Source organism: Molossus molossus, unplaced genomic scaffold (genome assembly GCF_014108415.1).
Source record: "Molossus molossus isolate mMolMol1 unplaced genomic scaffold, mMolMol1.p scaffold_m16_p_3, whole genome shotgun sequence".
NCBI lineage: Eukaryota > Metazoa > Chordata > Mammalia > Chiroptera > Molossidae > Molossus > Molossus molossus.
Genome location: NW_023425366.1, coordinates 22,628,305 through 22,655,480, shown reverse-complemented (window position 1 = coordinate 22,655,480; position 27,176 = coordinate 22,628,305). Strand labels below are relative to the sequence as shown.

General features: G+C 39.0%; 1 protein-coding gene across 2 annotated transcripts in view; it reads right to left on the bottom strand.

Moving 5' to 3' along the window:
• Positions 1-27,176, bottom strand: part of CDH12 (cadherin 12) — a 341,340-nt gene that overhangs the window by 220,617 nt on the left and 93,547 nt on the right. For both annotated transcript variants that reach the window (XM_036279076.1, XM_036279077.1), the window contains exon 2: positions 13,055-13,471. In XM_036279076.1, coding sequence (XP_036134969.1) covers positions 13,055-13,285 — 231 coding nt within the window. In that variant the 5' untranslated portion in view covers positions 13,286-13,471. The remainder of the gene's footprint in view (positions 1-13,054; positions 13,472-27,176) is intronic.

Below are 27,176 nucleotides of genomic sequence, written 5' to 3'. Positions count from 1 at the left end.
CAATTATGTACTAATTTTTGTCTCATTCTTAATATTCCCATGAGCAATGGATCTTGAAATCTTATGTTATATCTCTACAACTATCTTCAACTCTAATATCCCATTTTATTCATTACTTCCTACACAAGCCTACCGTAACTTCTCCTATAATGTTTCCCCTCTCCATGCTGGTGTTTTGGTCTCCAGTGAGTCTTTAATGGCTCTCTGAGTGATCATTTTAAAACTGCAATTCTGTCCAAGGGAATTCTCAATAAAGACACTTGTGGATTTTGACAATGTTAAGAACAAATAATACTGTAAGTACAGATCGGTGACTATAGTTAATAATACTTTATTATATATTTGAAAGCTACTAAGAGAGTACACCTTAAAATTCCTCATCACACACAAAAAAGTGTTGTAACTATGTGTGCTAATTGATGTTAACTAGACATAGTGTGGTGATCTGTTCACAATGCATACAAATATCAAATCATTACGTTTGTACATCTGAAACTAATTTAACTTTATATGTCAATTATACCTCAATTAAAAATAAATAAATAGGAGCAAATTAAACTAATCTTGATACCAGAATAAAACCTCTCCACATTTTCTGTATTTACTTATTTTAAATAGTTGGCATCACACTCTCTGACTACACTAAAATATGGTTACCAAGGCCTTTAAAGCCGCAGAGCTTATAAAAAATGGTTTCTCAGACTCTCTCTTTTGAAAAAAAAGCTCATCCTTCAAGATGCATCTCAGGTGCTTCTTCACCTGTGAAACCTTGCTTGCATTCCTCTGTCTTCTAGACCTAGAGATAGACAGCCCTTTGTCTCCACCATCCCTAACAGGGTCTCCAGTAAGTACATTTGACAGAGTACTGAGATTATTATTAGCTTTTAAGATCCTTAAAAGACGATATGTTCTGATGCAATGGAGCTAAACTACCTGGCTTAACAATCCAGTTTCAGCATTTGATTGTTGTGACATGAGGACATTACTTAACTTTTCTGTGCCTTAAGTTTTCTCATATGGAAAATGGGGCTACTAACAATCTTCCTCAAAGTTCTATTGTGAAGACCACACAGATTCCATGTGTAAAGCAATTAAAACAGTGCCCAAGAAGCACTCAGCAGAGCTTACTGATATCATTGCAATCTAAAATCTTTCATATTAATATATCCCCTCAAGGCTTATCACTTGTTCAAATTGTGATACAGTGTCAATAAAAAAATATGCTGAACATATTTTATGTTAAACAGATGCCTCTGGAGTTAGCGTTTCTATGTGTTTCTGTTTATTTTCTGCCATTTTAAGCAATCTGGATTTAAGAATTGCTGCTAACAGAAATAATCTGAAATCACAACTCAATTTTCTGATTATCCTTGAAGATAAAATGGGCAGCATTTCTTGATACATAGATTTGCGGCTATGACATAACTTAATAATTCATAGACATAGGCACCCAGTTATATATGTTGGTGTCAGCAATTCAGTTTACTGTGTGTGTGTGTGTGTGTGTGTGTGTGTAATTAATAATACAGTTCTTGTTGGTGGAGACTTTGAGCAATTGATAAAGTGTTAATTAATTTTTTCCCAATCAAATTAATTTATGTGTTACTCTGCAATATGGCACCTTACACTTATTCAGGTCTTGTATTAAATCCAAAATGTCTATTTGAGGCAAGTGTTGGCCGTATCTCTGGATGCACTTATGATTTCCTTGTATATAAAGTAATATTCCTTATAAGCAACACCACAATTTGGTCTTTCTTAAAAAGATGTCAACATTAACATCTACCACATTTTTTTTTAATTTTTATTTTTAATCCTCACCTGAGGACATTTTTTGCATTTATTTTCAGATAGAGAGGGAGGAAGAGAGAGAGAGACATCGACTGGTTTCCACCCACACAACCCCAACTGGGGCCGGGGACAAATTGCAACCGAGATACATGCCCTCCCTTAGAGGTAACAGAACCCGGGACTCTCTGGTTCATGGGCCAACGCTCTAACCGCTGAGCCAAACCGGTGAGGGCTAACATCTACCACGTTAAACATAACAATTGCTGAAGCTAATGTCCTGTAAGCCACTCAGGACATTATTTCCCACTGCCATAAATTTCTATGTGAATAAATTATTTCATGTTTGAACCTAGGGAAATCCATTTCCATCTCAATAAGTAAAGCTTGAGTGTAATGGGACTATACAAATTAATGTTTTCCATAGATGCTTTTGTTGCAAAGAAACAATGTTAGATTTAAAGCTCAGTTATAGTTGTTTGGCTGAACATTGTACTTGGCATTTTATACTTGCCTTTTTCTTTAGCCCTGTGTTCTATATTATTCATAATACTTTACTTTTTTACAAATGGTCTTAGGGCCTTTCTAGAAAGAGCAAGAACATAAATACATTCATATATGTTTATACACTTACATATAATGGCTTAAATTGCTCCCCGTGTTATCGTATTACTATTCCCACATCTAGAATCAGCAAGACAGAGTTAATTAAACTTTAACTATTTTCCATGTGGAAAGGAGATTTTGGCAACTGCTGTTACATTTGCATTAGAAGCACACAATGCCCGAGAAGCATCGGTTTATATTACACCTTATAACTGTGGAGCCTTCTGCCTGTGAAATGTCTTAATTTAATAATAGGTTCATTCTCATACCTCTTTCTTTTTAATCTATTTATAACCACTAACACATGTTTTAAATGAGTTGAATGAAATTCATTCTATCATGGCAATGACAAAGGTAGAGTTCTGGAATACCAAGCAGAACTTGCACAAGCGACTCCTAGCTCCGTTTTACCTACCTCCACTAGGAGGTGAAACGCTACTCTATTTAGACCAGACTAGAAGTAGTTTCATTAATTTTTCAACAAGATGTCAACTTTCTCACCTCAAAATCGAGCATCTGAAGTCTATCACCTGCTTCAATCCAAACCAGAGCCTGCCATTTCATCAGACATCCACCAGGAAGCTGGTCTCCATGTCCAGCTTCTGTCATAAGGACCATGGAGATCACCCACACCCATGACGCAGTTTTAGAGCCAGGCTACCCCTTCATCGGTCTTGGATTTCCAAACTCAGTGCTTATATTAAATTAACTCACCAGAAACAAGTGTACCGGCACAGCATGAACCCATCTCACCATAAAAAATAAAACCTTATGATTATTATATTCCATGACCGTATGGAGAAATAGTATATGGAGAAATCATGTACAGTAACACCAGGGGACTTCCAAGTTTCGGAGTACTTTTCTCAAGATTTTCTAGCATGGTTCTTGTGCCCAGGGTTATTTGTGGGCAGCAGCACCATCTGGGTGAGATGCTCTGGGCTGGAGTGGAACTGCTTGGGCTTCAGTGTCCGTTAAGGTTCTCCGACTTTCCACTCCATTTGGGAGTTCACCAGATACCCCGTGGATCTCCCTGTGGGGTTGTCCTAGGGCCACATAACCAGGCCCCGATTCCTTGTAGGTAGGAATCCTGTCAGCGACATTGCTTATGCTTAATGGCACTGAAGATTTGGGGCAAGATTAGAAGAAACTGAATTGCCGGAATGGTACCCAAAGACTGACTTAATGTGACTTAAATTTATATGTACATGGATGCCACACAGAAAATATTTGTCTGGGAGCTCATACACCTTTGGGCAACCTTGGCTATGCCTTCATTTTCAACAAAGGTTTCTATTTGAGGACTTTCTGCATTGTATTATTTAATATTCTTTAAAACTGTTCCAAAACAATATTCCAAAAATGTACTGCAAAAAATTAAGATCTTGAATAAATTTTTTACTTAACCTAAGATTGAAATCATAAGACTCATCATGCTTCTCATTAATTTAGGGTTCCAGAAAATTCTGAGGACTTTAATGTTCAAGAGATATACTCTTCTGTATAGCAGCTTCCTAATACGCCACTTACTATGGTTTCCCTTTTTTTGAATTTCTTTTAAACACTCTTAATGCATATCTGTTTGTTTGTTTGTTTGTTTTTTAAATTAAAATAATGGCAAAATTTTTTAGAAAATTTTAAAATAGAATTAACAGGTTCACTTAAAGGAAATATTTACTTTTCTGAAAAAAAATTCAGGTGGCATTGATGAGTTCTACCTATTCTAGATGTAGGTCAGAAATGTTATGTAAGGAAAATAGCAGTAAAGCATAAATGTGTTGAAACAGACATTTGCCATAAGCTATTTTGTGAAAAAAATAAATATCTATAAACTTGCAATATGACTAGAAAATTGTGTGCTCTGTTGAAGACCAATGTGTACATATTTGGGCTCCAATATTTTTCTTTTTTATCCTCACCTGAGGACATTTTTTTTTTTTGTATTTATCTTCGGATAGAACAGGAAGGAGAGAGAGAGAAACATCGATGCAAGAGAGACACACCACATAGTTGCCACCCACATGACCCCAACTGGGGACAGGGACAAACTGCAATGGAGGTACATGCCCTTAGTGGGAACCAAACCTGGGACTCTCTGGTCCACGGGCCGATGCACTAACCGCTGAGCAAAACCAGACAGAGCAGGGTTCCAACATTTTTTTTTTTATTTAATCTTTTATTTTCTTTATAAGCATGAATGTTAAAAGATTTTTTAAGTAATTAATTAATTTATTTTTGTTACAGATGTTTCTCATTCTTCCCACACTGATACCCCTTTCCCCCTCCCTGTCCACCCTGTTCTCAGCTTTGCTGTCCATGTCCATTGTTCATGCATACATGCATATAAGTTCTGTGGTTTATCTCTCTCCACCACCCTCTGTTCTGGGGATTATCAGTCTGTACCCCACTTCCACGTCTCTGGGACTACCTGTTCCTCAGACTGTTATGTTCATGATATTCCACAAATAAGTGAAACCATGTGATATTTATCTTTCTCTGCTTGGCTTGTTTCACTTAGGATAATACTTTCCAGGTCCCTCCATGTTGTCTCAAAGGATAAGAGATCTTTCTTTCTTACAGCTGCATAGTGCTCCATTGTGTATATGTACCACTGTTTTTTTATCCATTTGTCTACTGATGGACATTTGGGCTGTTTCCAGATCTTAACTATTGTAAATAGTGCTGCTACGAACATGGGGATACATATATTCTTTTTGACTGGTGTTTCAGGCTTCTTAGGGTATATTCCTAGAAGTGGGATCAATGGGTCAAATGGAAGTTTAATTTTTAATTTTTTTAGGTAACACCATTTTGTTTTCCACAGTGACTGCACCAGTCTACATTCCTACCAACAGTGTACTAGAGCCCTTTTCTCCACACCCTCGCCAACACTTGTTCTTTGATGATTTGTTGATGGTGGCCATTCTGACAGATGTGAGGTAATACCTCATTGTTGTTTTAATTTGCATCTCTCTGATGAGTAATGATGTTGAGCATTTCTTCATATGTCTATTGGGCATTTGAATGTCCTGTTTAGAGAGGTGTCTATTTAGCTCCTCTGCCTATTTTTTAATTGGGTTCTTTGTCTTCCTTATGTTGAGCTGTATGAGCGCTCTATATATAATGGAAATTAACCCCTTATCTGATGTATACTCTCCCATACAGTAGATTGTCTTTCCATTTTGATGGTTGTTTCTTTTACTATGCAGAAGCTTTTGAGTTTGATGTAGTCCCATGTGTTCATTTTCTCCTTTGTTTCTGTTGCCTTAGGTGATGTATCAGTGAAAATTCTGCTACTTATGATGTCTGAAATTTTGTTGCCTACATTTGCTTCTAGGATTTTTATGGATTCATGAGTCACATTTAAGTCTTTTATCCATTTTGAGTTTATTCTTGTGTACGGTGTAAGTTGATGGTCTAGTTTCATTTTTTTTGCATGTAGCTGTCGGATTTTCCCAACACCATTTATTAAAGAGGCTGCCTTACTCCACTGTATGTTCTTGCCTCCTTTGTCAAATATTAATTGAGCATATTGCCTTGGGTCCATTTCTGAGTTCTCTATTCTGTTTCACTGGTCTATATGCCTGTTCTTGTGCCAGTACCAGGCTGTTTTGATTACAGTGGCTTTGTAGTATAACCTGAAATCTGGTAATGTGATCCCTCCAATTTTGTTTTTCTTTTTCAAGATTCCTGTGGCTATTCGAGGTCTCTTTTTGGTTCCATATGAACTTTTGAAGTATTTGTTCTAGTACTGTAAAGTATGTTGATGGTATTTTGATAGGGATTGCATTGAATCTATAGATTGCTTTGGGTAGTATAAACATTTTAATAATGTTAATTCCTCCAATCCATGATCAAGGTATGTGCTTCCACTCTTTTATATCTTCCTTTATTTTTTTTTCAGTGACCTACAGGTTTTCAGCAAATAGGTTCTTTATTTCTTTGGTTAAGTTTATTCCTAGGTATCTTAATTTTTTTGCCACGATAGTAAATGGGATTGTTTCTTTAGTTTCTCTTTCTGTGAGTTCATCATTGGTGTATAAGAATGCTGTCGATTTCTTGACGTTAATTTTGTATCCTGAGACTTTGCCAAATTCATTTATTAAGTCTAGTAAATTTCTGATGGAGTCTTTGGGGTTGTCTACGTATGGTATCATGTCATCTGCGAATAATGACAGTTTCACTTCCTCTTTTCCAATTTGGATCCCTTTTATTTTTTTCTTCCTTTCTGATTGCTATGGCTAAGACTTTGAATACTATGTTAAATAAGAGTGGCGAAAGTGGGCATCCTTGTCTTGCTCCTGTTCTTAAGGGAAAAGCTTTTAGTTTTTGCCCATTGAGTATGATGTTGGCTGTAGATCTTTCATATATGGCCTTTATTATGTTGAGATATGATCCCTCTATTCCCAGATTGCTGAGCATTTTTATCAGAAATGGGTGCTGGATTTTGTCAAATGCTTTTTCATTGTCTATTCATATGATCATATAATTTTTATCTTTCATTTTGTTTATGTGGTGTATCACATTTATTGATTTACAAATATTGTATCAGCCTTGCATCCCTGGGATGAATCCCACTTGGTCATGGTGAAAAATCTTTTTGATGTATTGTTGGATCTAATTTGCTAGTATTTTGTTCAGGAATTAGAATTATGCTGGCCTTGTAAAACGAGTTTGGAAGTCTTCCTTCTTCTTGAATTTCTTTAAATAGTTTGAGGAGAATAGGAATTAGTTCTTCTTTGAATGTTTGGTAAAAATCCCCCATGAAGCTGTCTGGGCCTGGGCTTTCCTTTGCTGGAAGAGTCTTGATTACATCTTCAATTTCTTCTGTTGTTATTGGTCTGTTCCAGTTTTTGATCTCTTCCCAGGTCAGTTTTGGGAGACTATGTGTTTCTAGAAATTTGTCCATTTCATTTAGATTGTCAAATTTGTTGCTGTATAATTGTTCATAATATTTGTTAACAATCCTTTGTATTTCTGTGGTGTCATTTATTATTTCTTCTCTTTCATTTCTGATTTTGTGTATTTGGGTTCTCTCTCTTTGTTTCTTGGTGAGTCTAGCTAAGGGTCCATCAATCTTGTTTATCTTTTCAAAGAAACAGCTCTTTGTTTCATTGATCCTTTGAATTATTTGTTTGGTCTCCATGTCATTTATTTCTGCTCTGATCTTTACTATTTCTTTCCTTCTACTTGCTCTGGACTTTTCTTTTTGTTTGCTTTCTATTCTTTTTTTTTTTAATCTTTATTGTTGAATGTAAAATGTATTACAGATGTTCCACATTTTTCCCCCATTGACCCCCTCCTCCCCACTCCCGCCCCCCTCCCACCTTTTCCCACACTATTGTCTGTGTCCATTGGTTATGCATATAAGTTCTTTGGTTTATTTCTTCCCACCCACCCCCCCAACCCCTTTCCCTTTGAGGTTTGTCAGTATAGCAATGAATTTGTACTTCTTAATCTCTTCACCTTTTTTACCCATTCCCCCAAACCCCCTTCCAACTGGCAATCAACAAAATGTTCTCTGTATCTATGAGAATGTTTCTTTCTACCTGTTCATTTTGTTTGTAGATTCCATTGTTGATAGATATGTATTCATTGCCATTTTGTTTGTTCATATATTTTATCTTTTTCTTCAAAAAGACCCTTCATCATTTCATATAATAACGGTTTGGTGGTGATTAACTCCTTTAACTTTTTCTTGTCTGGGAAAGTCTTTATATGGCCAACGATTCTAAATGACAGCTTTGCAGGATAGAGTAATCTTGGTTGTAGGTTCTTGTTTTCATCACTCTGAATATTTCTTGCCACTCCCTTCTGGCCTGCAAAGTTTCTTTTGAGAAGTCAGCTGACAGCCTTATGGAAAACTCCCTTGTAGGTAACTAGCTGCCTTTCTCTTGCTGCTTTTAAGATTCTCTCTTTGTCTTGAACCTTTTGCATTTTGATGATGATGTGTCTTAGTGTGGGCCTCTTGGGGTTCATCTTGTTTGGGACTCTCTGTGCTTCCTGGACTTGTATGTCTGTTTCCTTCACCAAGTTAGGAAAGTTTTCTGCCATTATTGTTTCAAACAGGTTTTCGATTTCTTGTTCTTGCTCTTCTCCTTCTGGCACCCCCAAGACGTGAATGTTGGCATGCTTTAAGTTGTCTCAGAGGCTCCTTACACTATCCTCATTTTTTGGGATTCTTTTTTCTTTTTGCTGTTCTGATTGGGCATTTTTTGCTTCCTTATATTCCAAATCGATGATTTGCTCCTTGGATTTGCATACTCTATTATTGAAACTGTGTAAATTATTCTTTATTTCAGTTAATGCCTCCTTCAATTCTAACTGTGCATCCATGATTTCTGACTGGTCCTTTTTTATGCTCTTGAGGCCCTCCCTAAGTTCACTGAAGTTCTCACTAAGTTCATTGAGCATCCTTATAAGCAGTATTTTGAACTCAGCGCCTGTTAGGTTGCTAATCTCCATTTCGCTTAGTTCTTTTCTTGGGGTTTTGTTCTGTTCTTTCATTTGGGACCTGTTTCTTTGTCTTCTCATTTTGGCTGCCTCCCTGTGTTTGTTTCAGTGTATTCCTTAACGAGAGGTATGGGGCTAGCTGAGACCACATGCTGCTCGTTTGAAAGAATTTAGGAAAAACCTGAACCAGGATCCAAGAAAGGCCAATCCTATAGTTAACCAACTAGCAACAGCTTGGGTGGGCCTGAAGTTGGATGGGGCGGGGCCTCAGGGAGTCAGCAGGGCGGGGCTACCAGTGTGAGCCAGGTTGCTGGAGTCCCAGATATAGCTTCTGCCTGTCACCCCAGGGAAGGGCTCACCAAAGGAACAAATGCCTCTTACAGCACGTTTGTCCCGGAGAAAGCCCCCTCTCCAGCCCTCGCTCCAGTGCCAAACAGCTCATTTCTTCCCTGTATGTCTCTTGCTCCTCTCGAGCTGCTTCCCCTCCAAGCTTAGAAGGAGAGAGTCCAATAAGTTTGCGCGCGGGCCCTTTAAGGAGCTGCCTGGGGCTCCAGCCACTTCAGCTTCCCTGAGCCTCAGTTCCCGCTGGTTTTTCCAGCCAGAAGTTATGGCGACTTCTCTTCCTGGCACTAGAACCCTGAGCGGGGCGCCTGGTGTGGAACAGAGACCCCTCAGTCCTCAAGAAGGACCTTCCCAGCCGAGGTATCCTCCTGATTTTTATCCACCACACTTGGGTGTGGGACCAGCCCATCGCTCCGCAGCCACCCCTCGCGCCTCCACCCCTCCACCAGTCTCAATGCGGCTGCTGCTTTAATTCCGTAGTTGTAGGACTTCCATTCAGCTTGATTTCAGGCGGTTTTGAATGATGGTTGTTCTGTAGTTTAGTTGTAACTTTGATGTGGTTGTGGGAGGACGCGATACCACGTTTACCTACGCCGCCATCTTCTGCTTGTGAGGTTAGATAATCTATAAGTAATTTTTCTTGCTTCTTGAATTAGGCCTGTAGTGCTATGAACTTCCCTCTCAGAACTGCTTTTGCTGCTTCCCATAGATTTTGTGTTGTTGTGTGTTCATTTCCTTGTTTTCCAGGAATTTTTAAATTTCTTCCTTGATCTCCATGGTAACCTATTTATTGTTTAATAACACTTTATTTAGCCTCCATGTTTTCAAATGCCTTTGCATGTTCTTGTTGCAATTGATTTCTAGTTGCATGCCATTGTGATCTGAAAAGATGCTTGATATGATTTCAATTTTCTTGAACTTATAGAGACTTAGTTTGTGCCCTAACATGTGGTCTATATTTGAGAATGTCCCATGTGCACTTGAGAAGAATGTGAATCTGCAGTTTTGGGGTGTAATTCTCTGTAGATATCTATTATATCCATTTGATCTTGCACTTCATTTAGAGTCTGTGTTTCCTTGTTAATTTTTTGTCTAGATGATCTATCCAGTGATGTCAGCAGGGTGTTGATGTCCCCTGTTATGATTGTATTGCTGTTGATTTCTTCTTTGAAGTCCTCCAGAAGATTTTTAATATATTTTGTTGCTCCTATATTGGGTGCATATATGTTTACATGGTTATATCTTCCCATTGGATAGATTCTTTCAATATTATGTAGTGGCCTTCTTTGCCTACTCTGCTGGTTAGTCCTTCCAATGTGTTCTTTATTTCTGCTATGTCATTCTTCATTTCCACTTAGTTGGTTTTCAGGGTTTCTATATCTTTAGTCATGGTGCTGGTGTCCTTACTCATGCTGTTGAGCTTCCTCAAGATCATGGCTCTGAACACTACCTCTGATAATTTGCTTAACTGCATTTTATTTATCTCATCTTCGATAGAGTTCTCTTGTTCTTTCATTTGGGGTTTGTTTCTTTGTTTCACCATTTTGGCTATCTCTGTGGGTTTTGGAGCCTGCCAAATATTTTTCTGTGGGTGATGGTGTTCTGCTGTTTTTGGCTCCCTCCATTGGGTTTTGATGAGCTCAGGTGGGCCCACGTTAAACACCACTGTCAAGTCTTACTTTCCTGGGTAGATTTGCAAGCCCAGGACAAGTTCAGTTATCCTCTAGCTTTTTTCTGGAGGTTATTAGTCTCAGTTACTGAGTTCCATGAAATGTAGCCCTGGTGTTCTGCATAAGAGGATTTCCAGAGGGTGGGATAGATGCTGATTGTTAATGAGCCTCAATTCATTTCTTTGCCTCACCTGAGAAAGGCTGAATCTCTGAGGTGGGGGGAAAAGCTGCTGCTTTTCCTCACAGCTCTGGGAAGGAGTACACTGGCCACAGTCCTTTGTGGCCACAACTCAGCAAAAACTCTGAGTGCCCTCCAAATTCCAGGTGTCCCCATCAGAGTTTCAGCCTAGTCTGCCCTCCCTATGCCAAAGCCCCCAGGTGAGTGGCTGTGGCTATTTTAGCACTCTGTCCAGGCTCTCTGGGATGTGGAGTGGGCTTAGTGGTTATTCCTCAAGGGTGCTGCTCACAGCTAAGACTTATGCTGTCCGTGGGCTCCCAGCCTGCCACCCTCTGCCACCTCCGCAGATCCTGCCAGTGTCCCTGGTTATATGGTCCTGTCCTGCTGCTTTTCTGTTGCTTTTCTCTGAGGATTTTTCTTTATTTTAGTTGTAATTCCTGTTTGGTCCTGGGATATTGTGTAGCTTCCATTCACTCCATGTACATTTTCACATCCTCTAGGCCTATCTTGTGTGCAGCTGGGTTGAACAGGCCTTTCAGGTGCCCCCACACCCTGCAGGTCCTGTGGGTAACTAGATCGCACAGTCCCTTTGGGGACCTGGCTCTATGACTAAGTTATGGGGCTGGTGGGTCACACAGGCCTCTCTGGTGCTTCAGCACCCCGCAGATCCCATGGGTAACTGGATGGCGCAGTCCCTGCTGGGTTGCACAGGCCTCTGTGGTGCTCCCACACCTTGAAGGTCCAGAGGGCGGGCAGCGAGATTGTACCAGTCCTTCTAGGGCTCCAGCTTCCCACTGCACTTGTGAGCTGCTGGATTACACAGGCTTCTCTGGTGCCCCAGGTCCCACTGCTGGTGGCTGGGGAGTGCTGCTGCCCAGTGAGGCTCAGCTCCTGCTCAGCTTTTGCTGTAGTTTTTGGGGATGGGTCTCAAATGCTGGTTTGTGTTTCTGTTGCCTGGGGATAAATGTCTGTTCCCCAGCCTCTGTTTCTGGGGGTATATTTTGACTCTGATAAGGCTGCTACTATGGGGGATGGTGCTGGGCTCCAGGCTGTCCATGGCTTCCGGGACCAGAACCTTGAGAGCTCCGCTACTGTGCACCGGTCTGTGTTGACACAGTGTCCACTGGTCTGATGGTGTCAGGTGTGCTATTGGGCTCAGGTTGCTGGGCCCTAGCCTCTCCCACTGCCTCCTCCCAGGGAAGACCTGGGATCTTCCAAAATGGTGGGACTCCCTGTGGAGCAGGGAGAAGTGCCCTAAAGAGCTGCTTACCCCCATAGCCGGCTGCTCTGTCCACAGCACAGGAACCTTCTGCTCTGTGTCTACACTGTAGGAATTTGGTCACCAGAAGAAGATGCCGGAATCCGGCTGTTGCGAGCAGAGAGGCAGCCACAGGAACTGCAAGGATGGCTTTTTGGGTTCCAACATTTTTTACCTTGAAGGTAAATACCTTCACAAATAGCTTGCAAAGCACATAATAAAGACATCATGTATAAAGCATAAGCAAGCCAAGTAAAATATTTCAGAACCACAATTCTAATTATACGTTTCGTTTTTAAGGAGGAGAGGAAGAACGACATCTGGGTCATTCAAGGATACCAACAGCAGTTTAGAATATTCATACCTGGTGATTTTTTTTCTATTTCTTTCATAGGTAAACAACTTCAGAATGTCTGTGAACAATAATGTGTTACAATAACACTTTTAATGACTTATATATTTTAACTTTGTTTAGCAAACAATGTAAAATATAAAAACAATATTATATATATATATATATATATATATATATATATATATGTATTAATTTTATCAAAGCAACCAGGGATAATTAAAGTAGAGTTAGATTTAATGCTAGTCCAAAGCTTACCCGGGTCACTGAATCAGAAAGAAAAACCAGGTCCTTTGCATTTCATTTCCAGCATTCAAGTCACTAGTTTGTTCAACTCCTGTGCAAAATATCTACACACAATACACATGCATAATATCGGGTGGTTGTCAAAAGAAACAGGCCATTACCTTTCCCACGTACTGAGGTTCGGAGCCCATGTATTCCTCCAGTACAAAAAATTGATTCCATACCCAGCCACGTTTAACCCGTTGGAAATGTGATGGCTGCCCTGGCAGGTGGAGAACATTTTCTCTTGGTTCTGTGGCTAAAGTCTGTTGTAGGTGTGGCGGAAGTGGTGTTAGGAGACCTCCATCAAACAGGACCCAGAGAAGCAGGGATAGACTGTTCCTTGTAAGCATTGGCAAAGGCTTTCCTACAGCAGAGTAATAAAAACTCCAGCACTTAAAGTGGAATTGTGGAATCCAGGTTTGAGGTGTCTGTGGCCTCCACCACTTAGCTTTCTATTTTATTGCAGAAATGATAATGCAGGCATTAATCCTTTTGATGAAAAGGCTTCTGCAGTATTATATTCCATCTAAAGGGACCTATAAAACAGATTAACAAAGATACATTAAATTGATAGAATTACATGATAGTCATCAAAACTCATTATATCTGGCAGCATTTGAAGAAGCAGAGAGGAAAGACTCTAAAAAAATTACATTGATAAATGTTCATTGCTATCCTACCTGTTAACGTCGATAAACTGAGCTTTTTACAGACTTGTAAACTATTAGGTACAGTGAAGCAAAAGGTATATCATAAGCATAAGCAATCATTTTTAAAAATTTAATAATTATTTTAAGGCTAAAAGAGGAATTACTGTTTTAAAAGTAAACTAAGAGTACGGTTTTGCCACCTCAGTGCCATGGACATCCAGGGTTGGATCATTCTTGGTGCTGGGAGCTTTCTTGTCCACTTTATGCCTTTTTGAAACATCTCCTTCCTCGAATCAGTAGATAACAAAGGTGCAACCTTCCCCAGACCCAGTTGTGACAACCAAAAATATCTACAGACATTGCCAAATTTTTCCGGGGAAGAACAGAACTTGCCAAGACTGAGAACCACAGATTTAGATAATAAGAGAAAAATAAAACAATTTTTAAAAAGCAAAGATTCTCTACTACATACTACAAAGAATAAGGCCATTCAAGAAAATTATAATTCATTCACACACACACACACACACACACACACACATACACACAACCAAGATAAATTACCAAATGTGAAAGTAAATTATCTTAACAAAATATAAGCAATCAATAAACTGTCAGATGGCTTTAGAAGCTTTAAGTTTTAAAAAATGCTTCTGTATCCTTGGTATACCAGAAGCCTTAGATATGAGGGAATTATTTTGTAGATGGTGTCTGGTTCAGAGCACCATTGGGTCCCTATCAGATGGACAACCTATACTCTGCATTTAGGTAAAATGAGCTTTAAACTTCTCTTTACAGCAAGCCTTGCTTTTTTTTTTTCAATCATTTACCTAAGGTTTACTGAGTATCTAAATGTACTAGGTCATTTGTTATACAGTAGATAAGAAAACAGACACAATCTTTGCCTCTCTTAAATCAGAAACAGAAAACAAATTAACCATCAAATAAATAGATGAAGGCAAATTTACAAATGCTGTGACAGTAAGCCAACAGACTATGCTGATGGCAAAACTTAAGTTAGAAAATTAAAGATGCTAAAAGCCTATTTCAAGTGATGGTCACACGGAAGGTACAGAGCTATAGGAGCAACCCTGTGTCTCGCAGCCAGATGTGGGGACCACACAGCTTGAGCCAGGTGGATTCGTACATTTGTCACCAGGTACACAATGCCCACAGCCTAGGCGGTTTCCAAGGGCCAACAATGTTGGAGACCAGATGTACATATAATGCTTTTAAAAGACAACTAAAATAAAAATCAATACATTTTTTATTGAATGTGTATAAAACTATGCATTGTGTCCACTTGTCAGCTATAATTCTGTTCAATACTTATTCAGTTACATATAATATAACCAAAAATACAAAGCACCCTTCACAAATATTCACTTGATCTTAGCCAAAATGCCGAGAAGGGATCCCTTCACAAATATTTTAATTTCAACGTTGAATGTGGAAGTAATTTCCCATGTTCAAGATAAAGTAGGGAGTGTCCGAATGTCATACTCTAAAAGCTTTCTATAAAGACATTCCCCAAAGGAGAAATAAAATAGGTTATGTCTTTTATTTATCATCTGAAAGGATGCAACTTTTAGAAAAAAACATAAGTAGCATATATTTTATTGCATCTTTTCATTCCAAAAAATTAATGTTCATAAAATACTAACTTCTACCTATATTGTACAAATTAACCACTAGCTATATGTGGCTATTAAGTTGAAATTAGGCAATTTAAGATTGAGATGTGCTCTACTTTTAAATTGTATACAAAATTAAAAACAGTACAGAAACATAAGAATTTAAAATATCTCATTATTCATTTCTGTATTTATTATTTGTGGACATAATAATATTATGTTAAACAAACTCTTTAATTAATTTTATCTCTTTATTTTTATTTTTTAATGTGTGTACTAGAAAATTAAAATATATATGTAGCTCACATTTGTGGTTCACATTATATTCTATTGGACAGTACTGGTTTAAATAATAGAGTTTAAATCGCAAACTGTGACTTCTTAAGTCATTTATTCTTAACATTGTATCCTAAGCAAAACACGCCAAACAGAGAAAGACAAGTATCATATGATCTCACTTATTTGTGGAATATAATGAACATAACAGTCTGAGTAATGGGATAGTCCCAGAGATGTAGAAGTGGGGTACAGACTGACAATCCCCAGAAGAGGGGGTGGTAGGGGAAAGATAAACCACAGAACTTATATGCATGTGTGCATGAACAGTGGACATGGACAACAAAGCTGGGGACAGGGCAGGGAGGGAGGAGGAGGAGGGGGGAATCAGTGGGGAAAAAAGGAAAAACATCTGTATCAAAAATAAATAAATTAAAAAAAAAAAAAGAAGTGCAGGAGGAGACCAAAGAACCAAAAAAAAAAGAAAAGAAAATGAACTGTCAGACATGAACTGTCCCATGTCTGTGTGACCATATAGTAAAGAGATCAGAGATATCTGCAGCTGTTTTCAATTAGTCCGTGTAAGCCCGTGTGCATATTTTCCTCACCTGTTTTGAGTTTAAATTGCTGACATGGGCATCCAGCACGTTTTAATTGCTTGCACTTATATTGTCCTCTATGTTTCTTTCTATGCTTACGTCAGTCCCAGCTCAGGGATGCTCAGACTCATGGGGAGATAAACATGTGAAGAAACAATGAAGCGCAAGGACCCTAACTTCCCAAACCTAATCTAGCATATGGAACCACTCAGGTTGTATTTCTGCCTTCCTGTTCCATGCACATTTTCTCCTCCATTTTTTTGAGGGTCTAAGGTATCAAAACTCAGATTTTTTAAAAATGTTTTTTATTGATTTTTTAGAGAGGGAGGAAGGTGGAGAGAGAAACATCAATGTGAGAAACATTGATTGGCTGCCTCCTGCATGCCTCCTACTGGGGATCAAGCCCACAACCCAGGCATGTGTCCTGATGAGGAATTGAACTGGCACCTCTCAGTCCAGAGGATAAATAAAGCCACCCCGGCCAGGCAAAAACTCAGATTTTAGAGAGCATTGAACCTAAGGTTAGTTCTCTAAGAGTCTTTTTATTTTATAATAGAGACTTTTGATGTTGGACACCTGACTATATTCATCATCATTATCACTAGTCTGATTCCAGCTACCCTTTCCCCTTTGCATTCTACCCTCTCTTGACTTCCAACCCTTTATTAAAATTTGAGTAATCTGTTGGAAATTCTAATCTATCCATATTGTCCCCCATCTGTTATGCTAGAAGGTGCACCTGCAATGTAAGTAGATTAATTTACAAATGATTGGTAAAAAAAAATTGACAAGAATGTGAATATAGCATGGAAAGTATGTTTCTTCTTAAACTAATGTCCCAGCACATTAAAGATTTAAAGCAGCAGATACACACAAAATATTGTAATAAGGCTCAAGTTAACTGGAGCCACAAGGAGCATGATTCCCAGTTCCCTCGCACCCTTAGTCTGCTCTTTCCTTCAGCTCCTTTTAGACACATGTTCTACCTTAGTGTGTTGTATTCTCCATTTTCCATGTGTGTATGCATTTTACTCTTCCTCTTTCTCTAAGTAGACTGATCCTTACCTATCCCTGCCACCAAATTACTTTCACCATTTTTCTTAAGAAAGAATCTTATATTTACAGAAATATTTATTAGTGGTTTATTCTTGCTGATATTTTTATTAAGATGATGATTGCTAAGGAGCAACAGCACAAGTTTCTAGGGACTCCCATACTACATTGTAGTAGAAACATCTGTAATTAAAAATATAAAGCCTTCTCATTGCACACAGGGGATCTAATGTGCAGTATGTTGATGATAGCTAACAATACTGCATTGTAGATTTCAAAGTTGCTATGTGAGATGTTAAAATCCAGGATTTTATCATGACATTTACGAAATTGATAGGCCTGCATGATCTACTTCTCCTCACTAGACCCTTGCCATTCTCTCCTCTCTGGACTTCCAACCCTTTATGAAACAAATCTTATTAGTAGTAGTAATGATAGTGATTTATGTTATAGATGTGTTTACATAGATATTTGTACTGTTTTCTGTGTGGAGTGAAGAGGGTTTATGACAATGGCAAGGATATCTCTTACATTCAGTCCTCACTTAACTTTGTCAGTAAGTTCTTGGAACTGCCAGGAAAAAATGTTTATCAAAACCAATTTGGTCATAAACTAATTAATATAAACGAGGATTAAGTTCTTAGCGCCTCTCATCAACATTGTAATGAATGGACATTGAACCAAATGATGTTATTTGAGGACCTGCTGTACCTGGGATATAGTATGTACCAAATACATATTTCAGTTGGAGTGAATTACCCATTAAATATTAGATAACATTTTTTTCTTTAATTTTTTTTTTCTTTATTGATTTTAGAGAGAGGAAGGGAGAAGGATAGATAGACACATCAATGAGAAAGAACATCGATTGGCTGCCTCTTGCATGCCCCTCACTGAGGATCAGGCCCACAACTTGGGCATGTGCCCTGACGGAGAATCGAACCAGCAACGGTTTAGTGCATGGGTCAATGCTCAGCCACTGAGCCACACCAGCCAGGCGCTAACTTTTTTTCACATAGTGTTGTATGTTCTGTACAACTGCTCTATGAAGGAGGTGCTCTTATTATATCCATTTTACAGATAACACAGAACAGAGCAGTTCAAGGACTTGAACATGGTCCACAGATTAACTCACAAAGGCAGATTTGAACCTGGGCAGTCTGTCTCCAGAGCCCATGCTCTTGGATGCTGTTCTGTGCTGCCCTACATTAATGAATGCATAAGTAGTTGAAAGCATCAAGGTTTTCAAATCCTAGCAAGACAAGCAATATGAGGTTAAAGACCTGAACTGCAAATTATTTTTTCAAAGCAAAGTAGGTGTTTCAATATTGGGCAGCTTAATTTTTCTAAGACTTATTTAGCTCTTCTATGAAATCAGAGGATCAAAGCTCTCAGGTCAATGCAGTCCCTTTGAAGTCAAGATAGTCAGGAATCCCAAAAAGGACAGAAAAAAACAAAACCAAAAGCAAACAAAAAAACACACCTGAAAGCAGTAAGTGACAGGGCCAGGATGTTAACGGATTGGCTGGTGGCTGAAAATGAAGAAACTGCAAGGCAGCCCAGCTAATCCACCCAGCAAGACTCTGGCAGGCCAGGTGAGCTGACAGGTACTGCACAAAGAGAAAAGCACATGCTTCCAACCACTCAGGCTTCTTCCAGTTCCTTGAACTAGGGGTGTCCTGCGGGAGCCAGCCAGATGAGAAGGCCTGATCAGACTTATTTATAACTCTGGGTTTGGGAGTCACTTCCAGCCTTGGTATACTTTAAACAAGTCATAATACAATAAATGAATAAAAAGTTGGGCTCTGGAACAAGGCAGATCTGAGGAATACTTTTTAATGAAGTCACAGCACAGTTTTATGCTAAGTAATGTCTGTTAAGCAGCATTTGAATTGTGGGCACACCATCAGCAATGTTATGTCCGTGGAGCTAAACACATGATAAAACACTTTATATTCCATCACAATCAGAAAGTGCGCATGTGTGCATTCTGTAATTCACATTATCGCCCTAGGATCCTAAGTCCCACCCCAAGACTGTAGCACTGCAGTACCTCAGCGAGCAGATGACCAGAGATTATTTTTAGACCATGATGCTACTCTTGGAAGATCCTAGCCTCTGGCCACAGTTTCAGCAGGAAACTTTTAAAGGGTTGTATCACAACAAAAGTAATGCAAGGAGATTGAAGGACTCTTTCTTAACTGAAAGAGAAACAACTCCCCTAGGCAAGAAACATAGCCTGAGTTACAAGAAAAAACTATCCAACCATCAACTTGGGTACACTTGCCCCAGCTGTAATGCTATTAGAAGAGCAAGAATAACAGAGTTATCCTGGGGTGTCAGTACCCTATGGAAACATGTGAACCTTAAAGAAGACATATTTGTTACAGAGAACCACCAGAGGTGTGTTTTATTCCATACACTGGATTTGGGGCATAGTGTTAAAAAAAATTTCTGTTATTCCAGAAATTCTGTAGAGGCAAGATGGCTTTCCAGACTTTCCAAACCTGACAGCGAGTCTCTTGAGCCAAATATTCCTTTTAGGGGAAGGGAGATTCTTTTTTGTTCATAGTCATATATCCAAGCAGGGGGGTCCTCGGATGTGAAATAGCGAGAGACAGTTTTTCTGTTATGTGCGTGCAAACCTAAGAGCTATCCAAAGGCTGGAGTTTCTGTAGTTATATAGTTTTGCTTTTAAGAACAACTTCTGATAAAAAAAATCTTATTTTATATAAATTACACTGCAAGGTCTGTCTTTGTTAGGTGTTTTCTTAGGCTGAGAGAAGTGTTAATTATTACAAAGGGTCCTCTGTCATGTGTAACATTCTAAGGCTGTCTGAATGTTGGAGAACTTGTTCTTAATGACTATGCCATTAATTTTTTAATGGCAATGTAAAAGAATATATATATATATTCATATATATATATTTATATATACTTATATATTTACAGCCCCCAACCCCCTTTCTAGTGATGAAATCATCTTTTAAATTGAAATACTATAGAAAGAGGCCTTCTTTTCCATATTATGAAAATAGGGCAAAATAGTTTATGGAATCCCCAACTTGCTAAAATGTCAATAAATTTTATACCTCACTTTATGTAAATATTTACCTTAAAAACATAAGTTTAAATGTGCTTTACTTTACATTTAAATTTTGCTTCTTCATTTTGTACAAATACATTATCCTCAATAATCATTTAAAGATTTTAGGCCAATCTGCTAAGGTAAGAATTTGAGTCCAAGAAAAATTATCTGAAGGTTTTCAAAGAGAAAGTCTTGTGTAAAATTGTTAACTTTTGATCAAAAATGAAAGCAGTTCTTGGAATGCCTCGGGGATGAGCAAACTCTCCCCTTAAACCTCACTTGGTCCTGGTAAACTCACACCAAAGAAAATGCAACACAACCAGAACCCCACTCTGTTGTGTACATTTGACACTGAGAAGTGACATGGCAAACCAGTTTTTGAAATGATGCTGGTCTCGCCAATAAGCCAAGAAAAATATATTGTAGAAATACAACAGAAACTCAACATGGGACATCTTCCCAGTGCACGATGACAAGGCACAGTCTCTATCATATGAGATGAGAGATTTGGGAATACATCCACTTTCATGAGGGGAGTTTAACTACATTGTTAGAACATGCCTGATATGATGTTCTGAAAATGGCATTTTACCTCTTTAATCTTCCTCCAAAAAACCCATAACACCAGTATAATCATCAGAAAAACAACAGACAAATCCCAACTGAGTGACATTCTATAAAATAGCTGACCAGTACTCTTGAAAACTGTGAATGTCATAAGAAAAATAAGAAAAATCTGAGATGCTGTCACGGCTAAGAGGAGCCTAAGAAAACATGACAAATTCAAAGTAATGGGTGGAATCCTGGAACAAAGGAAGCACATTAAGCAGGACTAAGGAAATCTAAATAAAGTATGGACTTTAGTTAATAATAATGTATCAGTATTGATTATTTAATTGTAACAAATGTACCGTACTAATGTAGGGTATTAAGTATAGGATTGAGTGGATACAGGGACATTGAATTCTCTGTATGATCTTTTCACTTTTTTCTGAAAATCTAAGCCTGTTCAAAAAATAAGGTTTATTTAAGCAAAATAGAAGGGAGACTTGGGATTTGAAGCAAGGGTATTTCACAGAGGAGAAAGGCAAAGGGGATTCCCAGCAAACTAGTAGGGAAATTTTAGGAAGACAGCGGTAGCAGGCACCAGTCCAGCTTGGAGCTGAAGAAAGAATTCCAAGCTGTATAACACCAAGAAGGGGAAATGAATGTACAACTAATGAATTACATGATATCTTTAAATGGCAGAGAACAAGTCACACTTCATTGGAGAATTAATTTGTTGATGAATTAATGGTTAGCATATAGAAAAATAAGCAAACAAAGGGGCAGTTATTCATTCCTTGGAAACAAACAAAAAAAATCACCATAAACAAAACTGAATCATATCATTAAATGATTATATTCAAAATTGAGACTACAATTTTTGCATCATGAGCTTGCCTATTTTAAGACATAATCAACATACTTGGGCCAATAAATATTTATTAGACATTTGTATGAAATCAATTAAAAAAAGAGAGAGACAACAGGTCCTAAATGGAGTCAGCTGAGCTAGGAGGTCCCATGTCAGCAAACCAAGATGTATTTGCAGTTGCAGTGTCTCCCAGGAATGTGACCTTCTACCAAGCAATTTGGAATGACCTGATCTGCACTAATGAGGTAATCTGCCTGATAGACCCCCTGCCCTTTCCCAGAGGAAGGTGACCTTGCCTGAAATAATCCACTCTTTGCTGGAAATGTCCTTTTCTTCCACCTACTTTTGCCCATAAAAGCCTTCCATTTTGTACAATCCTCAGGACTATTTTCTAATGGCTAAATAAGATGCTGCCTGATTCAGGAAACACTAAATAAAGCCAATTAAATCTTCAAATCCATTCAGTTGAATTGTGTTTTTTAACACCAAGTCAGTTCTTAAGAAATTACAACCATTTTTGTACATTGAGAATTAGTGGTCAAATAAATGAGACAATTTAAAAATATTTGCTGATGAGCCTGGCCAGTGTGGCACAGTGGTTGAACGTCAACCCAGGCACCAGGAGGTTGCCTGTTTGATTCCTGGTCAGGGCACATGCCCAGGTTGTGGGCCAAATCCCCAGTGGGGGGCATGCAGGAGGTGGCCAGTTGATGTTCTCTATTTCTCTCTGTCTCCCTTCCTCTCTCTCTCTAAAATCAATAAAGAAAAATATATTTTAAATAAATTTGCTGATGAATGGCTGAGGACTCATCTAGAGGTTGGCTAATGGCTAAACAAATGGTAGAACATACTTTTGAACAGATACAGAAACATTTAAATGGAGCGATGGGATGAGGCAGGAGGAAAACTATGTATTTAGAGTCCTCTTTAGAGATTGGCTTTGTAAACGATGGAAATCAGTATTAGGAATAATTCAAGGGCTGAAAGCCACAGATTCTCCATTTTGATCACCACCTCGCAATGCCTGGGAGTATACTTTATGTTGGAAAATAGTTTGGATGTTTATGCTGCATTCAAATTCTGTATCAACAAAATCAGGCCAAGTGCTCCTGCTGTGGTAGACTGAGGAAGTCTTACAGGGAGCCAACCACCAGGGACTGATGGAGAGCTGCTCAGATCAGTTCAGACTTAGACTGGATTAAATCCCACTTCTAATAAAATAGCCCAGACTGTGAAGGATCTTAAATGCCATCACACTCCTTAAACAGCATCTTCCTGAATTCTCAATCTTATGCAGTTTAATTGGGAGTGAAGAAAAACAGAGAGTGGTACATTCTGAGAGCAAAACTAAATAGTAGAGCACCACACGTATGCGATGGTGCAGTAAGGCATTCAGCAGACACTCTCCACAGCACAAAAGCAATTTTACTGAGAAAAATGATGTTAAAACAATCACTTTAAGTTACTGGAAAATGTCTTAAGCATATACAGCAAATGGAGAAACATTTATTCAAGGATATCTGTGAATTCTTGGTAAGAACAACACGAGTTGGGGACATTGAGCCATGACCTGCTTCCTTCGATGATATTTTAAAAGTACAGCCCTGGCCGGTTTGGCTCAATGGTTAGAGCACTGGACTGCGGTCCAGAGAGACCCGGGTTCTGTTCCTGCTAAGGGCACGTACCTCAGTTGCAGTTTGTCCCTGGCCCTGGTTGGGTCGTGCAGGTGGCAGCCACTCGATGTGTCCCTTTTGTTCTCTCTCTCTCTTCCTCTCTCTCCCTCCCACTCTATCTGAACAACAACAACAACAACAAAAAAAGAAAATGGAAAAAATGTCCTCAGGTGAGGATAAAAAATAAATAAATAAAAAGTAATAATAAAAGTATATATATCCCAGGCCTGGGTTACAGAAGCTCTCTTCTCTGGGGCGGTCGCCAAGAAGCTGGAGGCTCGCCCTCCACCCAGCTCCTAGTTGGAGCTATGGTTTCATCCAAGGAGGGAAGGCTGGCAACAATGTTTCTCATCCCCCCTTGCCAGCCAATGTGGCAGAAACTCTATTTCATGCAGGTGTGGTGGAGATTAGACTCCCTTTCTCACCAGCCCTCACTCACAGAGTGGAATTCTTCTTCAGACACACCAGATTAAGAATAGCGGGGCCCCGCCATCCTACTAGTTCTCTTGTAGGGCAAAGACGTGACATTGTAGGAGTGCCATGAAGAAAACCAGAACTGCTGCCTCCCACCCCACTAGCACCCAGGCAGAGCGAGGGGGCAGGGCAGGATGGTCATCTTTCCCAGCTGTTTCAGGGCTGCGGACATTCCACCCAGGACGAAAGAAGGCCACAAGGACAGAAAGCTCTCCCTCCCTGTCTGGCAGAACACACTTCATTTTGAACAGAATGTGAACACCTTGTCTAGGGAAATTGTTGAAAATAATGGAGATCTCGGTGGAGAGCAATTATGAGGAAGTTGGTAGAATTGTGATTCAAGCACGTGGCAGAAGCAGCAGAAGCTTAATAGGAAGAATCGGGCAAAAAGATGGCAAGAAGAGCCCTTTGGGATCCGTGAACTCCGGGGGTGGGGAGGCTGGGCACAGCGCTCAGCTGTACTCATTCAGCAGCAGTGACTGCAGGGAACAGAGCAGATGTGACAGCCGTCTCCTCGCAGCACCAGACCCATCAACACAGGCAGGAGCCTCGCTGCACAAGAGGCTTCACTACAACTTTGAACGCAGACTGAGCCACGAGCTACTGTGACCCATGGGTGACTCTCGGAAACCAGTCTTAAAAATTATACTCATCCCTTGAAGTCTGGAGAAATGTGTCTATTTTCAATCTTGTGTCCTCTAAAGAGCAGTCAGAGATGAAACCTTCCAGGCCTTGTCGCCAGCAAAACAGAGAAAAAAAAAAAAAAAAGCAAATTCACTGATCAGTAATAGCAGCCTACAAGTCCCACAGATCCAATGCCAGAGGGCAAAAATCTAAGTAGCTAAGCAGGCTCAGGCACAGCAGTTGACCAACAGGTGGCTTATGCCGATGCAGGGCCAATACCACATGTAGCCAGGTTAAAAGGTCAAATGAGAAAACAATATGAGCAGGGATATCAGAGGCTACACACTGTGGATGTTAATAGACTTCGGAATGAGTTCACCCAATTCTCTGAACAAATAAATGACCAAGCAAACAAGAACAACACCCAAGGGAGGGAACTGGAGGGTCAATGTCCACTGCTGTTATAATATATTATTTATAAAGTTCAGTTTTCAACAATTGTGTGACATGCAAAGCAAAAGGAAAGTGTGATTTATACACTGGAAAAAAAGCAGTCAGAGAAACTGGCCTTCGAAGGGGCCCAAATGGTGAACTTAGAAGACAAAGATGCTAAATAACTATAATAAACATGGACTTTTGAATAGCGCTTGGCCTCCAGTGAAGAAATAAAGGGCCTAGGGACCAATTTCCAGGATGCAGCTTTAGCTCCTTCATACAACATCATTCAGTGAAATATTATTTGGTTCTGAAAAGAAAAGAAGCAAAGTACTGACATGTGCCACAACATGGAAAACCTTAAAAACATTATGGTAAATGAAAGACGCTAGTCACAAAAGACTATATGTATGGATTTCATTAATATGAAATGTGCACACTAGATGAATCCATAAAGACAGAGAGTAGATTAGTGGTGCTTAGGGCTGGTATTTGGGGGGTGGGGGGCGAGTGTGGAATGATTGCTGGTTTTTTTTGGGGGGGGACAAAAATGTTTTAAAATTAGATTGTGGGGATGGTTACATGGTTATATGAATACACTAATAAAACTTTAAATCACATAGCTTACATGGGTGAATTTTGTGGCATGGAAATGATATCCATCACAATAAATTTATTACAAAAACAAAAACAAAAAAACACAGAAATGACCAAAGAATAGACTTCATACTCAAGATTTTGGACTATAATTAAGGCACCTAAAATTGTTTTTTCTTCTTGACATACATTGGATCAAGCAGAGTTCTAATGTCCATACTCTATTGTATACGGCGATGATCAGGATTTAGCTCAGTCCTCACTGTGGCTCACATTCAGGAGCATGCCCCCTGAGTTACCACAGCTGGTGCCTAAGGATTCCCCATGATCACCTGGGCATACATAAATTCTTTACATTTTTACATAAATCATCTGAACTAGAGATGGTCCCACAAGTGCTCCATATATGTTGTATTTTCATTCAGTGGGAACTTAACACACATGATTTTCTTCCAACGCACAAAGCAGTGCATTCCTTTAATGATCACTGGAGGCAGTGCACTTGGGTGAGAGAGGGGTCTGAATCCATGCCTTGACTTATATGCTAGATTAAGCCCTTAGAGTTCCCTTACAGATGCCACATGGGACTCTGACTACGGTGAGCAAAAGAACCCTTTGGTTGCAAAAAGAGATACCATAGTATTTATTATGGGTAACCACAGAATTAAATAACACTGATGCCTAATGGAGTGAAGAATATTATTCATCAGAATTCCAGAAGGACTGAATCTAGGAAAACAATGAGGCTGAGATTTGCACAAACTATATTTCTAAGAGGAAGAAAATAATGAAGAGACCATGATGACAGTGAGGGGGCAGCATGGGGTACGGGTAGGTGAGGGGCCAGCATGAGAAAGAAGGAAGGAGATTTTGGAGGTGTGTTTTAATTTAGGTGGGTATAAATGGCCAAGATCGTAAAACATACGTGTTTCTATTAGTTTTCTATGTGCATGCTTCCAAAACTTTCTTAATATCACAATCTTATTAAAAAATTAACAATGCCACATTTTATTTTATTTTCCCAGAATATGAAAGATGAGTCTCCAGCATTCCCTGTGGAGAACAGCCAAGTTTGCCTGCAACTTCAAGTATGCCTAGAAGGATTTTCTATGTCTAGAAGGGTAATTAAATATAAATGAAGACAGTTAAAATAAAAATAAATAAAATAGAAGAGAAAGTGTCAAAAAGTAAAGCCTGTGCAAAAACTTAAAGTAAGTAGTAAAATATTATTTCCAAAATATCCATACAAATAAACTGCAAATGAAGAAACTGAAATCTATATGTCAGACAGATATCTATTAATAATCTAATTCAGGGGTTGGCAAACATTTAATGTAAAATATAAGACATATTTTAGGCTTGTGGGCCTCAAGGTCTTTGTTATAAGTACCTACCACTGCTACTGTAGCCTGAGAGAAATCACCAAAAATATAGAACCAAATAAGTGTGGTTCTGTTTCAATAAGACTCAATCTACAAAATGCAGCAGTAAGCAGGATTTGGCCAGCGGGCCAAGGCTTGCTGACCCCTAAAATAGGAAGATCTTCTGAATAGTACCTCTTGAGAGATAGCATGGAAAAGTCACTCTATAGTCACTGATAACTGGACATCAGCATCATGCTTTCCACGTCAACTAGGCCATTGGGTTTGCTGAATTCTCTCTCAAATACATGAAATCTTTCACAATACACTTTGGAATCCAGAGAGATGTTAAATAAGACA